The 23,217-nt window shown below is 39.6% G+C and overlaps 1 protein-coding gene across 12 annotated transcripts in view; it reads left to right on the top strand.

Annotated features, from left to right (window-relative positions):
- Window positions 1–23,217, top strand: part of Sorcs1 (sortilin-related VPS10 domain containing receptor 1) — a 513,725-nt gene that overhangs the window by 407,933 nt on the left and 82,575 nt on the right. For all 12 annotated transcript variants that reach the window (XM_006231521.5, XM_006231519.5, XM_006231520.5 and 9 more), the window contains 6 exons: window positions 15,154–15,256; window positions 15,520–15,596; window positions 17,558–17,649; window positions 19,767–19,874; window positions 21,467–21,584; window positions 23,063–23,193. In XM_006231521.5, the coding sequence (XP_006231583.1) occupies window positions 15,154–15,256; window positions 15,520–15,596; window positions 17,558–17,649; window positions 19,767–19,874; window positions 21,467–21,584; window positions 23,063–23,193 (629 nt within the window). The remainder of the gene's footprint in view (window positions 1–15,153; window positions 15,257–15,519; window positions 15,597–17,557; window positions 17,650–19,766; window positions 19,875–21,466; window positions 21,585–23,062; window positions 23,194–23,217) is intronic.

Genomic DNA, 23,217 nt, shown 5'->3' with positions numbered 1-23,217 from the left:
TATAGAACTGGTGAACTGAAGGCAGGATTTCATCCCATTTCAAAAGAAGTTTATGATTCAACAAAGGATTAAAAATTATTGAATTAAGGATCCATTTGCTTCCTCTATATATTCCGTTCAATTTACCTGTTTTCTTCCATAATGCTGGGCTAGAAAGATACTGATCAGGGGGGACCTGCAGCCCAGCATTCTTCTCTCTGCAGTGCTTTATTGGAACATAGTAATCCTTAAGGAGTTACTCATTGTCCTTAGGTAGCCATTTTCACTTTAGGAACAGAAAATCAGTAGCCACATGCATTCAAAGCAAGCCTAAAGTGTTTACTTTATGACTCCTGAAAGAAAAATTTGCAAGTACCGGCTTTAAATCATGACTTTCTTTTAATGATATTATTTTAAATCAGATTTATCAGCAGGAAATAATTTACATATTCAGGGGTAGGATGGTATCCAAAAGAAAGATGAAAAACACTATCAAGGAATTTTCAGCTAACTTGCCTGAGACTATGTTTATAAATAAAACAGTTCTCAGTTGCATCTCCTTGACTCTGATGGCCAGGACTTACTCAAGACACCCGAGAAGACCTAGCAAATGAAGGAAAAGAGAAAGGAGAAATTGTCAAATAAAGTATATTTGTAACACTATTGTGTTCTTTAAAACAGCTTGGAAGTTGTTTTTCGGATCATATAAAGGAGCCATCAGTCTTGGAAAGATCACTTGGTTTTACAGTAGGAAAGTCTTGAGATGTGAATATGTGTCTATGGGTGTCTATATCTATCCCCTCTCTGTGTATCAATTATTGATGTTGCTCTTCACAACTCTGTCTTTGATGCTATCTTTGCTCTGCTTTATTATATCGCACAATGCTGGGGCAGTCACTTCTCAGCTTCCTCACATAGCAGTAGGCGGGACACCATCTTCCTCGAAAGAATGCCAGCAGCTATAGCTTGACCTTATTACTTGTAGATGATATTTAAGCTGTCCTGGTGCATCACGGAGGCAGTCTTAAATTTCCAATCCTACTTAGACTCCATTTTTATTACTGGTACCTTTCAGGGAATGAAATAGCCCATGTGTGATAAAGAGGTCAGAGACCCAGTGATAGACTAAGTAAATATAACAGTTATTCATTGAATAGCTATATTAGTCAAGGTATGGATCAGTGCCGTTGAAATAGGTCAGTTTTATACCCAACTATTCCAGGTTATGGAACTATAATGTTCAAAGATATCAGCACCTTAATAACTTCTTCCAGGTCTACCACATAACTTGAACATCAGTGCAATGAGAAAGACGGTTAACCTCTTCATCTAAACAGGCTTGCATCTTCTTGATAGCATCAAACCATGACCATTGAATGTGATTCTTCTTGGCAAAGCACTGAGCAAGGCTCTCTTTGTCTTAACCACAACCCAGAATAATGAAGATATATTATTATATCTGCAAAATAGAGATACAGTACAGACTCCCCTATCACTACTGCTACTAGTCTATCCAAGTGGTAATCACATTTCCCTTGGTCCTCAGTGATGGGCTCCTAATGGCCACACCTCCCACCATTTTTACCTGGCAATCCATTTTTCACAGAGTAGCCTACATTTTAAAAATCATATTTATTAAGGTAAAATGTACATAAAAAGCATCAGTGGATTTTGAGAAACATTTATGCCACGTAATTTCAATCACCCTAAAATTTTCATTTGTGTTCTTCTGCAGGGCAAAGTACACTTCTGGTCATAGATGCATACTATATCCTCTCCACATATTATATACTAGATTTCTTGTTTCTCCATTTTTAGCAAATGGTGCTACAGCAGTCAAATAATCTCACTCAAATCACCCTGGTGGCGGCAGTGACATGTTCCTTATTACCCACCCCAATGTGTGGGTTCCTGAGTGAAATACACACACACACACACACACACACACACACACACACACACACACACGCACACAGCCTTTTATTTTAATATGCCTTCCTTAAGCAGCTCAATGATTGGGCCACACCAAACCTCCACACTGTCCCGTCTGATATTCCTGAATCATTACTTGCTAAAACCTATATTCCTCCTAGTTGCCTGATACCCAGGCCTACAGCCCTCCTGGGACATGATCCCTGACTCTGACATGCTGTCTGCCCTACACTTTTCCATACTGGTCTTTCTCCTTTCCTGGCACAGTGGTTCTAAATCTTTCTTCCTCTCAGTCCCCTTGCTCTCAAATCCTAGATTCCTACCTCTGCTTACCTGCCCAGCCATTGGCTGCCGGCAACCTTATTTACCAATCAGAACCAACTTGGTGCAGGGACCCTCAGCATCTCACATGCAGATTCTTGTGCAATTTTGGGAATCCAGTTAGCACAATACAAGCTTTAGACCAAATTCACAACAAAATGGTGTCATATAAAAGTTTAAATGTGCATCATTTCCTTAAGCCTTATGATGGCTTTCTAGTTCAAGTACAGTAAATCAAACACTTTACAATACCTTCGATGGTACCCTGTGACCTGGATTGTGTCTCGTCCTTTTTAGACTCTGCCACTTTCCTCCATCCTTTCTTATCCACAAGACAATGTGGAAAATAGACAACGCACTGGTTTCCACAGTGTAAACTTACTATGTTCATGTATGCCTTAAGGTAGGGTTTCTTACTATTTCTTTTTAAATGTCCTGTTTTTTTTTTAATTTGCTGTTTTCAAAGCAGGTTTTTTTTCTTTGGATTTATATCTTTGCTTCTTAAGTGGATTTCATGAGTGTCTGGCAATAAATATCAAATCTCTTTATCCCATTCTTTTTCTTTATGCTTCTTCCTAAGCACATTTATTTTCTGACTTCCTTTCCCATCTTTCTGTGTTAAATGTAAGCTCCATGAAAGAAGGAGTATGACCGTCTTCATAGCCATTCCAGATCTCTACGTCAAGAATCATACAAACATACCTCATGGTGGATTCAACATACATTTTAAGTTTGTGTGTTTTATATGGTGGATGTAGTCACACCCTGTAAAGGCCCTTGGCTTTCCGATTTGATTTCACAGAAGCTCTACTTCTCCTCTCTCAGTTATCCTGAAGACTTTGTCATCATATCCCCCTCTGAACTCATGGGATCAAGTTAACTGCGATGTTAACAAAATGAAGTGTTTCATTGAGATTAATGAGACATGAATTATTGGGATGTAGATGAACAGGACCTAGGAGTCAATGGATCCCTCTTCTTTGTGAATTCCGTTACTCAACGCAATTCCACATAAGCTTTAAAAACCAGGAAGCAGAGTAAGGAGAGGAAATTGACAAAAGGACTCGGAAGAAATAGCCAAATTACTTAATAAAATCTTGTCAAAAGCACAGAATAGGAAAGAAAAGTCTTTGAACACAAAACACCTAGACTGATTAAAAAAATAAAAAAGAAAGAAAGAAAGAAAGGGAGGGGGCTGCTTGGGAGGCAATGGCAGAAAGGAGGTAAAAAATGAGTTTAGACTGTGAATACTTGGAGAGTGCCAGCATCACTGATGCAGAGCCCAGTGATTAGAAGAGAGATTTTTCCAGTGGGGCTGTTACAAACATGGAACAAGTCCCGAATTACAACCCCAAATAGAATGTCCCTGGCAAAACGTATTCTATAGACTAAGACATCCAGAGAAATTTGGGGCTGTATTTTTAGGACTTTCAGACTGATTGCCTGAAGTCTCAGCTGGGATTTCTTTCTTCTGAAGACTGCATTGTACAATTAGATAGGGTATTACAGGTCATGGTCTATCTTTCTTCAAAGCCTCAGAATTGGGCTCCCAAGAGGCAGTATGTGAGCACACCTGAGCCTGTGACACATACTTGGGCCTCTGAGGAGAAAGCACAGTGTTTTGTGGAGAGAATCGCTAACTTCTTTATGGATTCATTTACCTTTTTCTTAAAAACTGGAGCAGAACAGAGAGCTATTCCGTGAGATTCTTCAGTCTGTAGATTCTGCAAAGTCGACATGCTGTGCTGCATTGAAGTGGGGATGGATACCCCATGCTCATATTTGGAGGGCTACCTTTTCTTTGAGAATTCAATCTTTCTTAAATGAATAATGAATTCTTAACTATAATGTAGCATAAAAGATATAACCAACCATGTCTATGTGGGGGAATATTAGAGAATGCTGTTGTGGAACTTAAGTAGCTTTCTTGTGCTTAAAGAAGGTTCTGACTTGTGTTTATAGTATACCATTCATATTAGCAGCCATGGGATTGTGTTACCATGAGGATAAAACATAAAGGCTGTTGTTTCAGAAGATGGCGAGAAAAAAATAGGCTTTGAGGCTGATTGCATACTAAACCAGTCCTAACAGTTGGTTAAGTTCATGTATTCATTGGAGGAGTGGTATCAAGCGATTTCCCCATAGTACTTGAAATAGATCACTGAGAAACACTGTGTTTAGTACAGTAACTCCTACCAGAGGCTGGAAGTTCTAGAAAGGAGTAGATGTTAGTAAAAGGATGGTGGAGCTGACACCTGTCTCAGAAAGCCAAACAATCAAGCAAGAAAACAAACAAACAGGTGGGAGGGTACAGTGTCTCAGTTAAGATTAAATAATAAATATCTAAGAGGAAGAAACACTGAATTGGTTTAGTCTGGCTGTGCATTATGGAACACTTATACTGATCAAAGCAGTTTTGCAGGATAAAAGAAGAGACTACAGGGGAGGCAAGAACAGCTCATTTGATCAGGAGGTGCACTGATCGGCATTAGGGTTTGAATGAGATTCTGCTCAAACTTTTCTTCCTGTTGCATGGTCTTTCATGCCCATCTGATTCTCGAGATACCTCAGTGGGATCAGGTTAGAGGCTAAGAAGCCAGTGTCTCAGAGAGTCTGGGAAGATTCATCATCTGGGGCTGATGAGTCTACGTGAGTAAAGATACAAAGGACAGTTTCTGACTGCAAGTGCTTTCCATCTCCTCTTCAGTAAGTCAGCAGCCAGGACCCTGTCAGCATCAATGTGTGTTCTCATATTCCCCTTGTATGGAAGGAAGGGAATGGATATTAGGAAGTACCCTTGCCACATGCCTTGCTGTGTTTATTCTGTTAGAGATTTCTCTAGAAAAATCAGTGCAGCAACTACACCTGTAAGCACAAGGTAGATGTTATACACCTATTTTCAATAAGCAAAATAAAGACAGGAAGGCAAAAAGGAAGGAGGAGAATAGCATAGCAAGTGCCCCTTCCTGGCCAAAATAATAAGAGTTCTGCAGCCTAATTTCATTTCTTCATAAACTCAGAACAGTGTGATGGTCCTTACAATAATCCTTATATTAGCTTGTCGAGGCATAACTTTTGGCACAGTAGGTCAGATATAACAATGTTAAAGGACAATCATTGCTCTTGGTTTTCTTGAGACATTGGTGTCTGCTATATAAACTCTTTGCTAAATAAAATGGAAGGAATAAAAAAAAAAGAGAAAATTCTCCAAGTACCAGCTGGGGGCAATCCAGTACTACAAATGTAAGAGAAAAAAATCACAGAGAAGATCATTTCTAAACCATGCTGCAGCATGAACTGGTGCCTTTTCTCCTCAAATTAATGTTTTGGCCTTCTGAACTGCAGGACCAGAGAGCGGTTCTGAGAGAGCTGATTGAAAATGCCCTCTTCTCTTTGTTCTCATCTGTTTCCATAGCAAATGATCATTGCTTCGGATACCAACTGCAATTCACAGTTTTCCAATTGTGGCAAACAGCTGTCTCAAGATGTGACCTGGACACACCCTGTATAGGCCTGTAATGCTTTGTTAAGTGATCTAAATGGCCCTCTCTAAAGTTTCTATATCTAGGGGTAATACCCAGGCTGTACAACTTCCTTACAATACTGTAAAGTTGATAGCATCTGGACACAGGTCCATGGCTTTCTGTTGTTCTCAATAAAACCATAATACAAAAAAAAAAGCACCCTTGCTATTATAAGCCTTTATTATCCTTTAAAACTTACATGTAAGATTCCATAGGAGACAGAATGTACAACTTGATATGTTCTTATTTTTAGCTTGTCTGAGCGAGACAAAATTGTACTATATCTGAAATAGATCATTGAGGATTACTCGTCATAAAATAAATGTTGGCAGATCAGACAAGTAGAGATCTATATACACAACAGGGAAACTCTCATGGTGTGATGGCTCCAATCCTATCTTAGCATAGGCTATGAGCCCTGTCCTCTTCCTGATAGGCATAAAGAAGCTATTTGTTTGGCTGTGGTGCTTTCTCTTCCAGGGCCTGTCCTTTCTTTTTCAGAAGGCTATGAAGCTGAAACTTTCTTTTAACGCTTTGTGTGAAAATTTCATGCAAACTTTTCAGTGTTTTAGTCAAGACCCTATTACCTTATTGCAATCGGTGATTTTGTTTTGTAGTGTCTGGCTGCTTTTATTCCTGTGTTTCATCTTTACCTTGGCATTTACTCCACCCTCTGTAAATTTAATCATGGCCTTTTTGAAGCTCTCTTTATCGCCTCAGACATACAGAGCTGTCTAAAAATAATAACTGAGATGCTCTGGTGATTCCCGATACTCAACTCAATAAGAATAGGTAGTAATTTTCCTAAGAGATGGAAAAGGTGAGCATTCAAACGCAAGCTTGAAGCTTCTGACAGTTTAGTACGTGGATGACTTTGAACAAAATTCATATATGAAGTACTATCCATTCTTGGATAACTGTTGCTATCTTAACCAGAGAATTTGGTCAAGGCCTCTAAGCATAGATAAACAAATTTCTAAAAATTGCATGTAAAGCCAGTGGGTGATGGTACACATCTATAATTCTAGCACTGGAGAGGTAGATCTATGAGTTAAAGGCCAACCTGCTCTACTGAAGGAGTTCCATGACAGCCAGGGTTATATAGAGAGACACTGTGTAACACAGAGACCACAAAACAAAACAGAACAAAACAAAACAAAGACCACAACCACCACTGCAATGTGTAATTTTAAAAACTCATGCTAAGTCCAGCTAGGATCTGGGACCAGCAACCTCCCCACTCGTCTCTCACACTAGCTCTCTCAGTCTCTGCTTGTTGCTTGCCCCACAAATGGCTGTTTGGCCCTGGTTCCCGCAGCTGGCTTGCTAAACTGACCAAACACAGTTTTCTTGTTGTTATTGTTTGTTTGTTTGTGTTTCTTTTTGTTTTGTTTTGTTTTCTGAAAATGCCTGGAGCTACTGCTCACATTTCAAAGGCTATCCACCCCTGTGTGGCTGGTCTGTAAAACATCAATGGCCAACCAGGTCTCAGTTCCCTTTAGCCCTGTGAAAGGAAAACACTAGAGACCTTTATATTTATACCAGCTAGATTTGTATCAGTAAATCTCTAACCCCAAAACACCTGTGTAAAGAATCCAAAACTTAGTTATAGTATTTATAAACCGCATGCCTAGATTGGGCAGATATACCACTACACTGTTCCCCAGATGAGATCTCTAGCTACTTTTGACTCAGCAGGCCACATGGGTGTGCTCCATTTTCCAGCTTTTTTTCCTCCATCTTCTTCTCTTTCTGTTCCCCCTACCCCCACCACCCTCTCGTCATCCTCTTCTTCTTTCCTCTCTCTCTCCTTCTCTAAATCTTCTAGTCCTGCCTTTCCCTTCCACTGTCCAATCACAGACTCTAGCCTTTATTTGACCAGTTAAGTGGGGGAGCAGGTTCACATAGAATCACCTGAGTACATGGTCCTTTCCTTGTTGGGGGCAGGATTAGCATCAAAATACAAACATCACCAAGAAAATCCACAACACACCACCACCACCAAACAAAAATGCCATTTAAAATAAATTGCATTACTACTGAGTTTTGTCTATAAGAATGACTTTTGAACTGAATAAAAACAAAAAGGAGATAAGAGAAGGGATAAACATGAAAGTGTGTTGTGTGCTTGTATGAAAATGTCAATGATGCAAATGATTGGTTTTTGCAATTAATATACATTCAAAAAAGGGGAGAAAATCTTGGGGGGTACACTGTGTCCGTTATTTGCAGATGATAGGACAGTTCCACATGCTATGCAGAATTTTCTATGTTGATATCATGTTCTGCAGTATGAATGAGCTACCAACTGGTCTCCTTCAAGTCCTCTCAGGTCAACTCACCCAGTGTCATAGCTTCATGTCCCATTGTTCCTTTAGTGTAACCTGCCTAGGTACTGTGATTCTTTTTTTTTTTTATTAACTTGAGTATTTCTTATATACATTTCGAGTGTTATTCCCTTTCCCGGTTTCCGGGCAAACATCCCCCTACCCTTCATTATGTGTGTTCCCCTCCCTACCCTCCCCCCATTGCCACCCTCCCCCCAACAGTCTAGTTCACTGGGGGTTCAGTCCTAGCAGGACTTAGGGCTTCCCCTTCCACTGGTGATCTTACTAGTATATTCATTGCTACCTATGAGGTCAGAGTCCAGGGTCAGTCCATGTATAGTCTTTAGGTAGTGGCTTAGTCCCTGGAAGCTCTGCTTGCTTGGCATTGTTGTACATATGGGGTCTCGAGCCCCTTCAAGCTCTTCCAGTTCTTTCTCTGATTCCTTCAACGGGGGTCCTATTCTCAGTTCAGTGGTTTGCTGCTGGCATTCGCCTCTGTATTTGCTGTATTCTGGCTGTGTCTCTCAGGAGCAATCTACATCTGGCTCCTGTCGGTCTGCACTTCTTTGCTTCATCCATCTTGTCTAATTGGGTGGCTGTATATGTATGGGCCACATGTGGGGCAGGCTCTGAATGGGTGTTACTTCAGTCTCTGTTTTAATCTTTGCCTCTCTCTTCCCTGCCAAGGGTATTCTTGTTCCCCTTTTAAAGAAGGAGTGAAGCATTCACATTTTGATCATCAGTCTTGAGTTTCATTTCTTTAGGCATCTAGGGTAATTCAAGCATTTGGGCTAATAGCCACTTATCAATGAGTGCATACCATGTATGTCTTTCTGTGATTGGGTTAGCTCACTCAGGATGATATTTTCCAGTTCCAACCATTTGCCTACGAATTTCATAAAGTCATTGTTTTTGATAGCTGAGTAATATTCCATTGTGTAGATGTACCACATTTTCTGTATCCATTCCTCTGTTGAAGGGCATCTGGGTTCTTTCCAGCTTCTGGCTATTATAAATAAGGCTGCGATGAACATAGTGGAGCATGTGTCTTTTTTATATGTTGGGGCATCTTTTGGATATATGCCCAAGAGAGGTATAGCTGGATCCTCAGGCAGCTCAATGTCCAATTTTCTGAGGAACCTCCAGAATGATTTCCAGAATGGTTTTACCAGTCTGCAATCCCACCAACAATGCAGGAGTGTTCCTCTTTCTCTGCATCCTCGCCAGCATCTGCTGTCACCTGAGTTTTTGATCTTAGCCAATCGCACTGGTGTGAGGTGAAATCTCAGGGTTGTTTTGATTTGCATTTCCCTTATGACTAAAGATGTTGAACGTTTCTTTAGGTGTTTCTCAGCCATTCGGCATTCCTCAGCTGTGAATTCTTTGTTTAGCTCTGAACCCCATTTTTTAATAGGGTTATTTGTCTCCCTGCGGTCTAACTTGTTGAGTTCTTTGTATATTTTGGATATAAGGCCTCTATCTGTTGTAGGATTGGTAAAGATGTTTTCCCAATCTGTTGGTTGCTGTTTTGTCCTAACCACAGTGTCCTTTGCCTTACAAAAGCTTTGCAGTTTTATGAGATCCCATTTGTCGATTCTTGATCTTAGAGCGTAAGCCATTGGTGTTTTGTTCAGGAAATTTTTTCCAGTGCCCATGTGTTCCAGATGCTTCCCTAGTTTTTCTTCTATTAGTTTGAGTGTGTCTGGTTTGATGTGGAGGTCCTTGATCCACTTGGACTTAAGCTTTGTACAGGGTGATAAGCATGGATCGATCTGCATTCTTCTACATGTTGACCTCCTGTTGAACCAGCACCATTTGCTGGAAATGCTATCTTTTTTCCATTGGATGGTTTTGGCTCCTTTGTCAAAAATCAAGTGACCATAGGTGTGTGGGTTCATTTCTGGGTCTTCAATTCTATTCCATTGGTCTATCTGTCTGTCTCTGTACCAATACCATGCAGTTTTTATCACTATTGCTCTGTAATGCTGCTTGAGTTCAGGGATAGTGATTCCCCCTGAAGTCCTTTTATTGTTGAGGATAGTTTTAGCTATCCTGGGTTTTTTGATATTCTAGATGAATTTGCAAATTGTTCTGTCTAACTCTTTGAAGAATTGGATTGGTATTTTGATGGGGATTGCATTGAATCTGTAGATCGCTTTTGGTAAAATGGCCATTTTTACTATATTAATCCTGCCAATCCATGAGCATGGGAGATCTTTCCATCTTCTGAGGTCTTCTTCAATTTCTTTCTTCAGTGTCTTGAAGTTCTTATTGTACAGATCTTTTACTTGCTTGGTTAAAGTCACACCGAGGTACTTTATATTATTTGGGTCTATTATGAAGGGTGTCGTTTCCCTAATTTCTTTCTCGGCTTGTTTCTCTTTTGTGTAGAGGAAGGTTACTGATTTATTTGAGTTAATTTTATACGCAGCCACTTTGCTGAAGTTGTTTATCAGCTTTAGTAGTTCTCTGGTGGAACTTTTGGGATCACTTAAATATACTATCATATCATCTGCAAATAGTGATATTTTGACTTCTTCTTTTCCGATCTGTATCCCCTTGACCTCCTTTTGTTGTCTGATTGTTCTGGCTAGAACTTCAAGAACTACATTGAATAAGTAGGGAGAGAGTGGGCAGCCTCGTCTAGTCCCTGATTTTAGTGGGATTGCTTCACGTTTCTCTCCATTTAGTTTAATGTTAGCAACTGGTTTGCTGTATATGGCTTTTACTATGTTAAGGTATGGGCCTTGAATTCCTATTCTTTCCAGGACTTTTATCATGAAGGGGTGTTGAATTTTGTCAAATGCTTTCTCAGCATCTAATGAAATGATCATGTGGTTTTGTTCTTTCAGTTTGTTTATATAATGGATCACGTTGATGGTTTTCCGTATATTAAACCATCCCTGCATGCCTGGGATGAAGCCTACTTGATCATGGTGGATGATTGTTTTGATGTGCTCTTGGATTCAGTTTGCCAGAATTTTATTGCATATTTTTGCGTTGATATTCATAAGGAAAATTGGTCTGAAGTTCTCTTTCTTTGTTGTGTCTTTGTGTGGTTTAGGTATAAGAGTAATTGTGGCTTCATAGAAGGTATTCAGTAGTGCTCCATCTGTTTCAATTTTGTGGAATAGTTTGGATAATATTGGTATGAGGTCTTCTATGAAGGTCTGATAGAATTCTGCACTAAACCTGTCTGGACCTGGGCTCTTTTTGGTTGGGAGACCTTTAATGACTGCTTCTATTTCCTTAGGAGTTATGGGGTTGTTTAACTGGTTTATCTGTTCCTGATTTAACTTCGGTACCTGGTATCTGTCTAGGAAATTGTCCATTTCCTGCAGATTTTCAAGTTTTGTTGAATATAGGCTTTTATAATAAGATCTGATGATTTTTTGAATTTCCTCTGAATCTGTAGTTATGTCTCCCTTTTCATTTCTGATTTTGTTAATTTGGACACACTCTCTGTGTCCTCTTGTTAGTCTGGCTAAGGGTTTATCTATCTTGTTGATTTTTCTCAAAGAACCAACTTTTGGTTCTGTTGATTCTGTCTATGGTCCTTTTTGTTTCTACTTGGTTGATTTCATGTCTGAGTTTGATTATTTCCTGTCTTCTACTCCTCCTTGGTGTATTTGCTTCTTTTTGTTCTAGAGCTTTTAGGTGTGCTGTCAAGCTGCTGACATATGCTCTTTCCTGTTTCTCTCTGCAGGCACTCAGCGCTATGAGTTTTCCTCTTAGCACAGCTTTCATTGTGTCCCATAGGTTTGGGTATGTTGTACCTTCATTTTCATTAAATTCTAAAAAGTCTTTAATTTCTTTCTTTATTTCTTTCTTGACCAGGTTATCATTGAGTAGAGCATTGTTCAATTTCCACATATATGTGGGCATTCTTCCCTTATTATTATTGAAGACGAGTTTTAGGCCGTGGTGGTCCGATAGCACGCATGGGATTATTTCTATCTTTCTGTACCTGTTGAGGCCCGTTTTTTGACCAATTATATTGTCAATTTTGGAGAAAGTACCATGAGGAGCTGAGAAGAAAGTATATCCTTTTGCTTTAGGATAGAATGTTCTATAAATATCTGTTAAGTCCATTTGGCTCATGACTTCTCTTAGTCTGTCTACGTCTCTGTTTAATTTCTGTTTCCATGATCTGTCCATTGATGAGAGTGGGGTGTTGAAATCTCCCACTATTATTGTGTGAGGTGCAATGTGTGTTTTGAGCTTTAGTAAGGTTTCTTTTACGTATGTAGGTGCCCTTGTATTTGGGGCATAGATATTTAGGATTGAGAGTTCATCTTGGTGCATTTTTCCTTTGATGAATATGAAGTGTCCTTCCTTATCTTTTTTGATGACTTTTAGTTGAAAATTGTTTTTATTTGATATTAGAATGGCTATTCCAGCTTGCTTCTTCCGGCCATTTGCTTGGAAAGTTGTTTTCCAGCCTTTCACTCTGAGGTAGTGTCTGTCTTTGTCTCTGAGGTGTGTTTCCTGTAGGCAGCAGAATGCAGGTTCCTCGTTGCATATCCAGTTTGTTAATCTATGTCTTTTTATTGGGGAGTTGAGGCCATTGATGTTGAGAGATATTAAGGAATAGTGATTATTGCTTCCTGTTATATTCATATTTGGATGTGAGGTTATGTTTGTGTGCTTTTCTTCTCTTTGTTTTGTTGCCAATACGACTAGTTTCTTGCTTCTTCTAGGGTATAGATTGCCTCCTTATGTTGGGCTTTACCATTTATTATCCTTTGTTGTGCTGGATTTGTAGAAAGATATTGTGTAAATTTGGTTTTGTCATGGAATATCTTGGTTTCTCCATCTATGTTAATTGAGGCTGGCATTTGTGTTCTCTTAGGGTCTGTATGACATCAGTCCAGGATCTTCTGGCCTTCATAGTTTCTGGCGAAAAGTCTGGTGTGATTCTGATAGGTCTGCCTTTATATGTTACTTGACCTTTTTCCCTTACTGCTTTTAATATTCTTTCTTTATTTTGTTCGTTTGGTGTTTTGACTATTATGTGACGGGAGGTGTTTCTTTTCTGGTCCAATCTATTTGGAGTTCTGTAGGCTTCTTGTATGCCTATGGGTATCTCTTTTTTTAGGTTAGGGAAGTTTTCTTCTATGATTTTGTTGAAGATATTTACTGGTCCTTTGACCTGGGAGTCTTCACTCTCTTCTATACCTATTATCCTTAGGTTTAATCTTCTCATTGAGTCCTGGATTTCATGTATGTTTTGGACCAGTAGCTTTTTCCGCTTTACATTATCTTTGACAGTTGAGTCAATGATTTCTATGGAATCTTCTGCTCCTGAGATTCTCTCTTCCATCTCTTGTATTCTGTTGGTGAAGCTTGTATCTACAGCTCCTTGTCTCTTCTTTTGGTTTTCTATATCCAGGGTTGTTTCCATGTGTTCTTTCTTGATTGCTTCTATTTCCATTTTTAATTCCTTCAACTGTTTGATTGTGTTTTTCTGGAATTCTTTCAGGGATTTTTGTGACTCCTCTCTATGGGCTTCTACTTGATTAATTATGTTTTCCTGGAATTCTTTCAGGCATTTTTCCGATTCCTCTCTGTAGGCTTCTACTTGTTCTCTAAGGGAGTTCTTCACGTCTTTCTTGAAGTCCTCCAGCATCATGATCAAATATGATTTTGAAACTAGATCTTGCTTTTCTGGTGTGTTTGGTTATTCCATGTTTGTTTTGATGGGAGAATTGGGCTCTGATGGTGCCATGTATTCTTGGTTTCTGTTGCTTGGGTTCCTGCGCTTGCCTCTCGCCATCATATTATCTCTAGTGTTACTTTGTTCTGCTATTTCTGACAGTGGCTAGACTGTCCTATAAGCCTGTGTGTCAGGAGTGCTGTAGACCTGTTTTTCTGTTTTCTTTCAGCCTGTTATTGGGACAGAGTGTTCTGTTTTTGGGCGTGTAGTTTTTCCTCTCTACAGGTCTTCAGTTCTTCCTGTGGGCCTGTGTCTTGAGTTCACCAGGCAGGTCACTTGCAGCAGAAAAGTTGGTCTTACCTGTGGTCCCAAGGCTCAAGTTCACTCACGGGGTGCTGCCCACAAGCTCCCCGCGGCAGCAGCAACCAGGAAGATCTGCGCCGCCGTTTCCGGGAGCCTCAGTGCACCAGGGTTCCAGATGGCGTTTGGTGTTTTCCTCTGGCGTCTGAGATGTGTGTGCAGAGTACAGTCTCTTCTGGTTTCCCAGGCGTGTCTGCCTCTCTGAAGGTTTAGCTCTCCCTCCCACGGGATTTGGGTGCAGAGAACTCAGTACTGTGATTCTTAATCTGCCTCTTCTTTTTCTTGTTACTGGTATCATTCATATACCATATGTCCTCTCAAGTATCTTTGTCATATCGTGCAAATCCATATTCTACCCATCTCTCTTCAGATTAAAACTTTTTCTTAGAAACCAGTCCTAATTCCAAAGTACCCCATGTCCCTTCCCCATCCAGAATTTTATAATGTTTTGTTTCTATCCTTATGAGCATTAGAATACTTCCTTTACCCAGTAATCAATGGAAATGTCTTATATCCTTTCTGAAAACTTGGTAATGGCAGAATTCTTAATTTTGGTGCATCACTGATTTATGAGTTCTACCTAGTAGTTTAAAATTAATACAATGTTTAACATACTAAATATAATTTAAGTAATTTAGCACTGAAATTGGAGGTGTTTACTTTTTTACCAACACAGAAGCTGTCATATGCTTGGTTGACACTAGACAATTGTGACATTAATAGTGGTGGGTGGGTGGATGAGGGGCACAGTGGGAGGAAGATGTTCATAGACAGAAGACAGAATGGGTAAGATTAGATATTCTGAATTTCAGACTTTTGTTGTGTTTTGCTTTTTTGGTGTGTGTGTGTGTGTGTGTGTGTGTGTGTGTGTGTGTGTGTGTGTGTGTTTTCATTTTTCTTTAAAAGAAATATCAAGGCAGTCTTTCTAGGCATCCTCAGAATTTACAGTACAGACAAAGCTGATCTGATTTTGTAGTCAGTTTGCCCGGCTGTAGAGCTTTAAATGGCCATTTTGATTTTGTGCACATATCACATGGCATTCTGTTCTTCCTAGCCCTACTGTTCACTACACCTTCATCTCAAAGTTTCTGAGAATCCCTACACATCTGGGATCATTGCCAGCAGAGACACAGCCCCAAGTATTATAGTTGCATCAGGTAAGAGGAGTGAATGCTTTGCTTGCTATTGTACGTGTGTTTATTTTAAGAATCTAGACATCTGTGCTTGGAATTTAGTGAGCAAGCTAAACATATTTTGAAAGCCATCTAAACCATTGACCCTGAAGTGAGTCTACTTAATATTCCTGCTTAGACAGAAACTTTGCAGTCAAGATTCATCTCAGGCAGTGCAGACTGCTAATGCTACCCATTCTTGACTTTTTCAGAAGGTTCCTCCCACTAATGGCATGCACTCTTTCTAGGTAACATAGGCTCTGAGTTGTCAGACAGCGACATCAGCATGTTTGTATCATCAGATGCAGGGAACACTTGGAGGCAGGTAAGAATCTGGGTTGCACCACTCAAGCTTAAGGGCATAACTGTCTATCTGATTTCAAATCTAGAAACTTAAGGTTAACATCTTACATAAATCCTGACACAAATAGTGTGTTTCTTTTCTCTTTGTGATACATGTTTGAAATGAAGCACGCCAAGTTGGTGCAGGTTGATAGTTTTATCCTTTGATAAAGATATTTCTTATCAAGGGTTCATGCAAAAAAACATCTGCAATCAAGTTGTAGGGGGTTCTGATGTAAAGGAAAGTGGAAACACTGAGTCTATCATATGAGAGCCTTGGATCCTGCGTGGCAAAGTATACACATAAACTCTCCTCAATTTGAAGAGAAATAAAAATAGCCATTATCCAGGTGGTGTTCGGAGATGTTTAAATATCATGTGTAAATGACAGAATCATAACTGTCAGAAGGCATATGTTCAATGAATACAAATGGAGTCACTTCACATCAATGTTCTTAGCTTAACTGCTTCCTGCCTTTCTTCTGAATGAAATTAGATTTCAACAGCTTATAACAACAGGCATTTAATGAGGTTTAGCTATCATAACAAGGTATAAGCCTAATGTATGGCTGTTACACATCAATAAATATTTTTTAATAAGCCTCTGGTGCTTAATTATCATACAATAACTAGCAATGTAAATTGAAATCTAATGCACAGATGATCATACTTAACAATGAATTCACTTTGCTTGAAAGGAAAGCTCACTTTCCTCACAGAGGTGGACTTGATAGCCTGGTACTTTTTCTTTAACTCTAAACCTTTAACGATATTTGCATATTTTGACCAAAGATGATAGAGAAGAAATTTGGGGGGCTTAAAGAAAGATGGAAAATTATAAGGAAACATTTGGAGAATAATGCCAAGATGCCGTGTTCTTTCCTCTGACACTGACCAAGGCATAAAACTCCTTCCTGCTACAGGCCGGCGTCATTATTGGGTATAAGCACTAATGACGCTGGAGAGTAGTTGAGTTGTTAAGCTTCCTTCTGCATTTCTGAAGGGCCCAAGGCTGGTTCTCAGCTCCTATGTCCAGAAGCTCATAACCACCTGTAATTCCAACTTCAAGAAGTTCAATGCCCTTTTCTGACCTCTGGCATACAACACACATGCACACATGCATGCCGCATGCGAGCACACACACACACACACACACACACAGACACACACACACACACATAAGAATCAAGTAAGAGAGAGAACTTATATCTGTAGCACAATGGACAATGAGTCCATTTTAGAATTTTAACTGAGAACACAGAGTTCATCTTATACAGAAGAATTCAGAGACACTTTTCAGAATGTGTCCATTTGACTTTAAATTCTTTTTACACATCTTATGAAAGACTCGATATGATACATGCAATCAAGGTTGACAATTTTATCTTGATTAGAATTGTCACTTTGAAGAACACCTAGGAATCAAGGGAGAAAGCATTTCTTGATCAACTGTGGGGATTTGGAGATAATTAGAAAATTCCATCTGTATAGACAATTCCAGTGGAGTGCAGTGAGCCCTGCTTTCACAAGGCTATGTGCACATGAAGTCTATGAGTATGCCGATGATAGCATTGTACCTGTCTCCAAGTGCCCTTCCATCTAGACATGTACACTCCCTTAGAGTGTTCCAGTGTTCTTACACAATCTCCAGAGATAACAATTGATAAATGCTGCCACAAAGATAAGAGAATACAAAGATGAATATATATACTGTTGACACTTAAGATTTATTTTGTAGAATGATAATGTTGTCCCATACAGTATCAATGGTAGACGTAGCCCATGTTGAAAGACGTTGTTTTACTGCTCACATTTTCTCAAAGATCTAGGGAAACCCATTTCTATGAGAGGTATTTTAATCTTCCTATGGAGACTGACCTGTGGGCCTTGAACACCGAGCACAGATGTGATGCGTGCCTGTGTATTCTTCTTTTCCTCATCCAGATTTTTGAAGAAGAGCACAGCATTTTGTACCTTGATCAAGGGGGAGTCCTGGTTGCTATGAAACACACATCTCTCCCAATTCGGCACCTGTGGTAAGGGCACATCCCCCTTAGGAAAAATTCATATGGTCATTTGAGTTTATTAGAATCAGTCTCTGAATTGCATCGCTATGTTTGAGTAAAACTGTGACCTTTTGAAACTTTTGAAAAGCGGGAAGTTGAGGCCAAATGAGAAGGATGGGTAAGTGTTTCTGCTCCTAACAGAACAATTGCTTTGTGGTTTCTAAATGTGACAATGCTGGGAGCACTTATTAGTTCCTCACCACCATCAATGGCAAGCCTTACACAGACTCTACCAGAATCTCTGAGTAGCAACAGTATCTGCACTCTCCAAACAACACTGGATGAAACTTAGTATCTACATGGCTTTGCGCATCCCAAACAGAGACTGGCCGTTCATGACTATCCTGCTCCTGTACTGTTTCCCCTGTGTGACTTTGTTAGCTCCCTACAAAACTGAGTCTTATACTGAAGGATGACCAAGGCCTAATATCTTTAGGGTTTTCCATCAAACATTTTCCCTTCTTCCTCCATTTTTAGAAGCAGTCCTCTGCATATTGAGCTTGTGCAAAATTTAAAGCCTTGTTGTTGTAAAAATATAAAAATAAAAAATTGTTTCGGTGTCTTTTACCCTGCTAGGTCCGCGCTGCGGTGTCCCAAGATATCTGCTAGATATCTTGGCGGAAACACAGACTTTCCTACACTCAAACCCTCACATAAAAGAACACACAACACAGTAATCTTAGATCCAATTGATAAGATATAATTGCCCACATAAACATACAAAGCCCGGTACCATCCATCCCTTAGGAACATTGATAACAACCTGTAAATACACAGAGCAGAATCTTAACATCACCTGCCATGACTTCTCTCCCCCTCCTCCGCCCTGTCTCCTCCTCTCTCCCCTAGTCTCCTCTTCCTTCAAACTTCTCTCCCGCCCATCCTTCCTTCTCCTCCAATGACAGGCCTCCTTCTATCCTGTACCTGCCTCACCTGTGACATCATCCTGCACAGAGACTGGCTATTCATGACTATCCTGCTCCTGTACTGTTTCCCCTGTGTGACTTTGTTAGCTCCCTACAAAACTGGGTCTTATACTGAAGGATAGCCAAGGCCTAATATCTTTAGGGTTTTCCATCAAACATTTTCCCTTCTTCCTCCATTTTTAGAAGCAGTCCTCTGCATATTGAGCTTGTGCAAAGTTTAAAGTCTGATTTTCCTTCCACCTCTAATTATATTAATGATCTCAGGAGAAAACTGCAAATATGAGCAAAGGTGGATCTTGAGGAAAAGTATGTGCAGAGAAAGACAGAGTGAAGCATGCCCTCCTCTTTAGCTGTCTTAGAAGGTACTCAGGATGCTCCAAACACCACGGACAAAATAACTCATGAACAACAGAAATGTACTTCATAGGATTATGAGCTAGAAGCACAAGAGAAAAATGCTGGCCAAGTCCGTGTCTGCTGAAGAGCCTGTTTCAGATTCCTGAGTGGTGCCTTGTTGCCTGTGTCTTACAAGGACAGGCAGTCCCAGGAATTTTCTATAAGACACAGGTCCACTCCTGGGAACTCTACCGCTTTGCTCTCACTTCTCCCTAAATGTCCATTTCCTAATGTCATTAGTGATTTAACTTTTAGCATATGGACATTGAAGAGGAAACAGGTATTTATAGTACCACAGAACACTAGAAACATAGACTTCTCTTGCCCTAAACAGCCTATACCTCCATTCAGTGAGGTCAACTGGGAGTTTTGCAATGTAAGTGGGACTTGTTTATAAGTTGTTCTCTTAGAGATGAATTTTTAAAATTTTGTCCAACTTGTAAGGCTATCTATGCCCAGAACTACCAATAAGACATTGTAGATTTGGAGAAAATACCATGAGATATAAACTTAAAATGATTTAAATTATTTTCTGCCATTAGATTTTTCCTAATGCACATGGTTCTCCCTTTTTTTGCCCTCAACATATCTGGTTGTAGATTATTAAGTATTTCTATTTGTGACTTTTGATATAATTAAGAATACTTACGTGTAATGATGTCTCGCTCTGTTTTTTTTCTCACTGATAACTAACATCTTTCCTTATCCAGCGATATCATCTTTTCCTTTTGAGATGTGATGACTGTTCAATTGTTCTGCCACTAGGTTGAGTTTTGATGAAGGGAGGTCTTGGAGCAAATACAGTTTTACATCCATTCCACTTTTTGTGGATGGAGTCCTGGGGGAGCCTGGAGAAGAGACACTAATCATGACGTAAGTGGTGTGGGGTGATTCCTTCTTACTAAGACATAGCAGACAGAGAGGTGTTTTACATGTGAGCTGTTGGATTTGTTACTGTTAGTTTGGAAGTCATTAGCAATGTTTGTACATCCTATCTCAAGAACCTAGCAAAGAAGAAAAAACTGTGAGTGTGTGTGTGTGTGTGTGTGTGTGTGTATGTGTGTGTGTGTGTAAATACATTTTTTCAAAATGTAATGATAATGTACAAACTGAATATGTAGAAAATTCAAGACCTTTAAGACCATGGTACTTCATTTTCCTCTGGTTCTGGGCGTAGATAATCTTACAAGTTGAACAAAATTTTAAAAATCCATCTCTAAGAGATCAACTTATAAACAAGTCCCACTTACATTACATAACTCCCAGTTGACTTCACTGAATGGAAGAATAGGCTGTTTAAGGCAAGAGAAGTCTGCATTTCCAGTGGCCTGTGGTACTATAAATACCTGTGTTCTCTTAGAAGCTATATGCTAAAAATTCAATAACTAATGACATTAGGAAATGGACATTTAGGGAGAAGTGAGAGTAAAGGGGTAGAGGCCCTAGGAGGCATTTTAAAGCAACTGTGAGAGGAACTGGCTGTGTGAAACTGAACTTACACTCACTCACCTTTGTCTGAAAAGCAATGATCATGAATTCACGAGATTCTGATTAATGTCTTAATGGACCATGGGTTTCAAAACTTGGATGTGGAGCTTGCAATATGAAACTGTGATATTCACTTCTCTTGGAAGATTGGCCATGGAAACCATGGGAGGATAATTCCATAGTAGTTGATGCAGAAACCATTAAAATTTTCAAAATCAAAGTGAACAACAGCTACCCATTTTAGCCTTCTCACTTAACACTGAGAAAAGACAGGAGAAATTGATTTTGCCCAAAAGCCATACGTTCTCTTTGTACAAGGCAAGTACACTTAGATTAGAAGCTTACTCTGTAGCTTGCTTTTATTCAATCTTGATATTTTCAAAATACTGTTTCACTCACAGAAAGGTGATCTGAAAGGCTCTTTTTGTAGTCTTTATCCACATTTATACCTCATGAATATATTCTACATAACTAATTGAATCTGCACTAGAGTGGGAGTCACAAGGTAAAAGTCGTTGTGATTCCTTGGTACAATGGTCCACTTTCTGTAGGATCTGAAGAGAAGATAAATAATGTGTAAGCCTCAAGACCAAATAGATTAACAAAAGAATCTAGTAGTTTGTGTTGAACCACCTAGAATACAATCTTTGTGGTTATCTCTTCAGTCATTTCCTAAACCATTCTTGTAGCTTTGAGTCAAATACTCTGGGATCTGGTTTTCTCAATTGCTAGTGACATGTGTTTGTTATTTTGTGTTGAGAAAAACAAAAAAAGTCTTTGAACCCCAATTTATCCATCTGCAAAGTGCAGTTAGGTTAAGTATTGTCTTCATGAGTATGCTTGACAGCTGGGAGATGTGACCATGAGGTGTAGCTAAGCAACGCCAGCATGTTCACAGCAGACAATTGAATGCAAGCTGTTGTTAATACTGTCGTTGTCTTTATGAATGTGACTGTCTCCCACTGTAAACCCTGTAGAGTGTTTGGACACTTCAGTCATCGTTCTGAGTGGCAGCTGGTCAAAGTGGATTACAAGTCCATTTTTGACAGACGCTGTGCTGAAGAAGACTACAGACCCTGGCAGTTACATAGCCAGGTAAGAGTTAGACAAATGACACTAAACCCTGGGACAGAGGCGGAGGCCTTATAGAAAAGTGACTACTCCTTAAAGTTTAAGAACTGGAGTTCTCAAATCCATAGTGTCCATTTAATTCTTCCATGTTTATCTCACAGCATAAGCAAACACAACATTTATATTCTGTTTTGAAGATTTTTGTGTTTTTTTTAATGCAAGGATATAACAAGATAAAAATTCAAATGGGCTTCGGTTAGATTTACACCTCAAAATGAAATGCTAGCTTAGCACTGAGAGGCAAACATAATTTGTCTGAGTGTGTCATAAGGCTACATGATAGAGGCTGAGTGAGGGACGGCTCTTCAGTTTCAACGAGCAATGCAAACGAGATAGGGCATAAAATAGTCAGTCAGTGCTGGGCAAGCGGTGCCAGAAGAGTCCTTCCACGTTTCTGTGATTCCCTAGGAGTGTATAGCAGCTCTTGCTTCCTCTGCGATGCTCACAGTATAAGAATTCGAAATCGCTGATAGAAAACCGTCCCACCTCATCTCTCTCAGTTATTCATCATGTATCAGAATCCTCGGATGAGAGCTTCTCCTTTTGATTTCCCAAGGCAGAAGTCAATCTGCAGGCTATTCAGAGGATATGGTAGACGTACCCACTAAGAAGTCATGACCATATTCAGGCAGTGAAACATCTAACACTCCATACTCCGACTTGGCAGTGTATTTATATGTGTTGTGAAGCGAAGCCAGTTAAAGCGAGCTTCTTCAGTAAAGACGGGCATAATAGATTTTAAAAAAAAAATTCTGCTCTAGCCTTTTCACAAGCACAAAGATTCTATATTTGAGAGTGGGTGCAGCATCAGCAAGGGGCAGCCACTCTATTCAGAGACTCAACAATGGAATGCTCGCTCACACCACCTCTTATTTCTCTCTGCGATGCGTGTGCCTTGTGACACTCAAACTTCTATTTACTTCTTGGAAAAAGACCGAACTTAGCTTTCTTGCTTGTCTGATAGGTGATCACAGAATCAGTACTCTAAAGTTACATAGAAACATAATAAGCTGAAATTAAATGGGTTTTAGGTTTCTTAGCAATACTCTTCTTTCGTGTGCTCATAAATGACCAACTGCAAATCCTTTACAATAGGAAAACTGAACTTAATCATTACAGGTTAGCAGGCAGTCCATTCATTACAGGACAGCTTACATTCCTATGTGTCCTTCATTGCACTGTGGCTAACTTATTGACAAAGAAATGTATGCTTAATATAAAAAGAGTTAAGGCTAGTAGTAGAAAAATATGCATTGTTTATTGGGGCTGCCTTTGAATTTATACTTCATATTTGGCATCAAAAGGGAAATACTAATTGCACACATTGGGTTCCCAAGCATCACATTTATATTAAAGTTTTTGAAGATCTCCACAAACCACATTGTAATGCAGTAGAAGTCTAATCCGTGTGCTTGATTTGCATAACATTTGCCTCCTTGCAGGGGGAAGCATGCATCATGGGAGCCAAGAGGATCTATAAGAAGCGAAAATCTGAGCGCAAGTGTATGCAAGGGACGTATGCAGGAGCGATGGAGTCTGAGCCTTGTGTGTGTACAGAGGCGGACTTTGACTGGTGAGCGTCCATAGTTACCTCACA

Source organism: Rattus norvegicus, chromosome 1, assembly GCF_036323735.1.
Source record: "Rattus norvegicus strain BN/NHsdMcwi chromosome 1, GRCr8, whole genome shotgun sequence".
Lineage (NCBI taxonomy): Eukaryota > Metazoa > Chordata > Mammalia > Rodentia > Muridae > Rattus > Rattus norvegicus.
The sequence above is the reverse complement of the archived record's forward strand: the minus strand, read 5'-3'. Positions and strand labels throughout refer to the sequence as shown.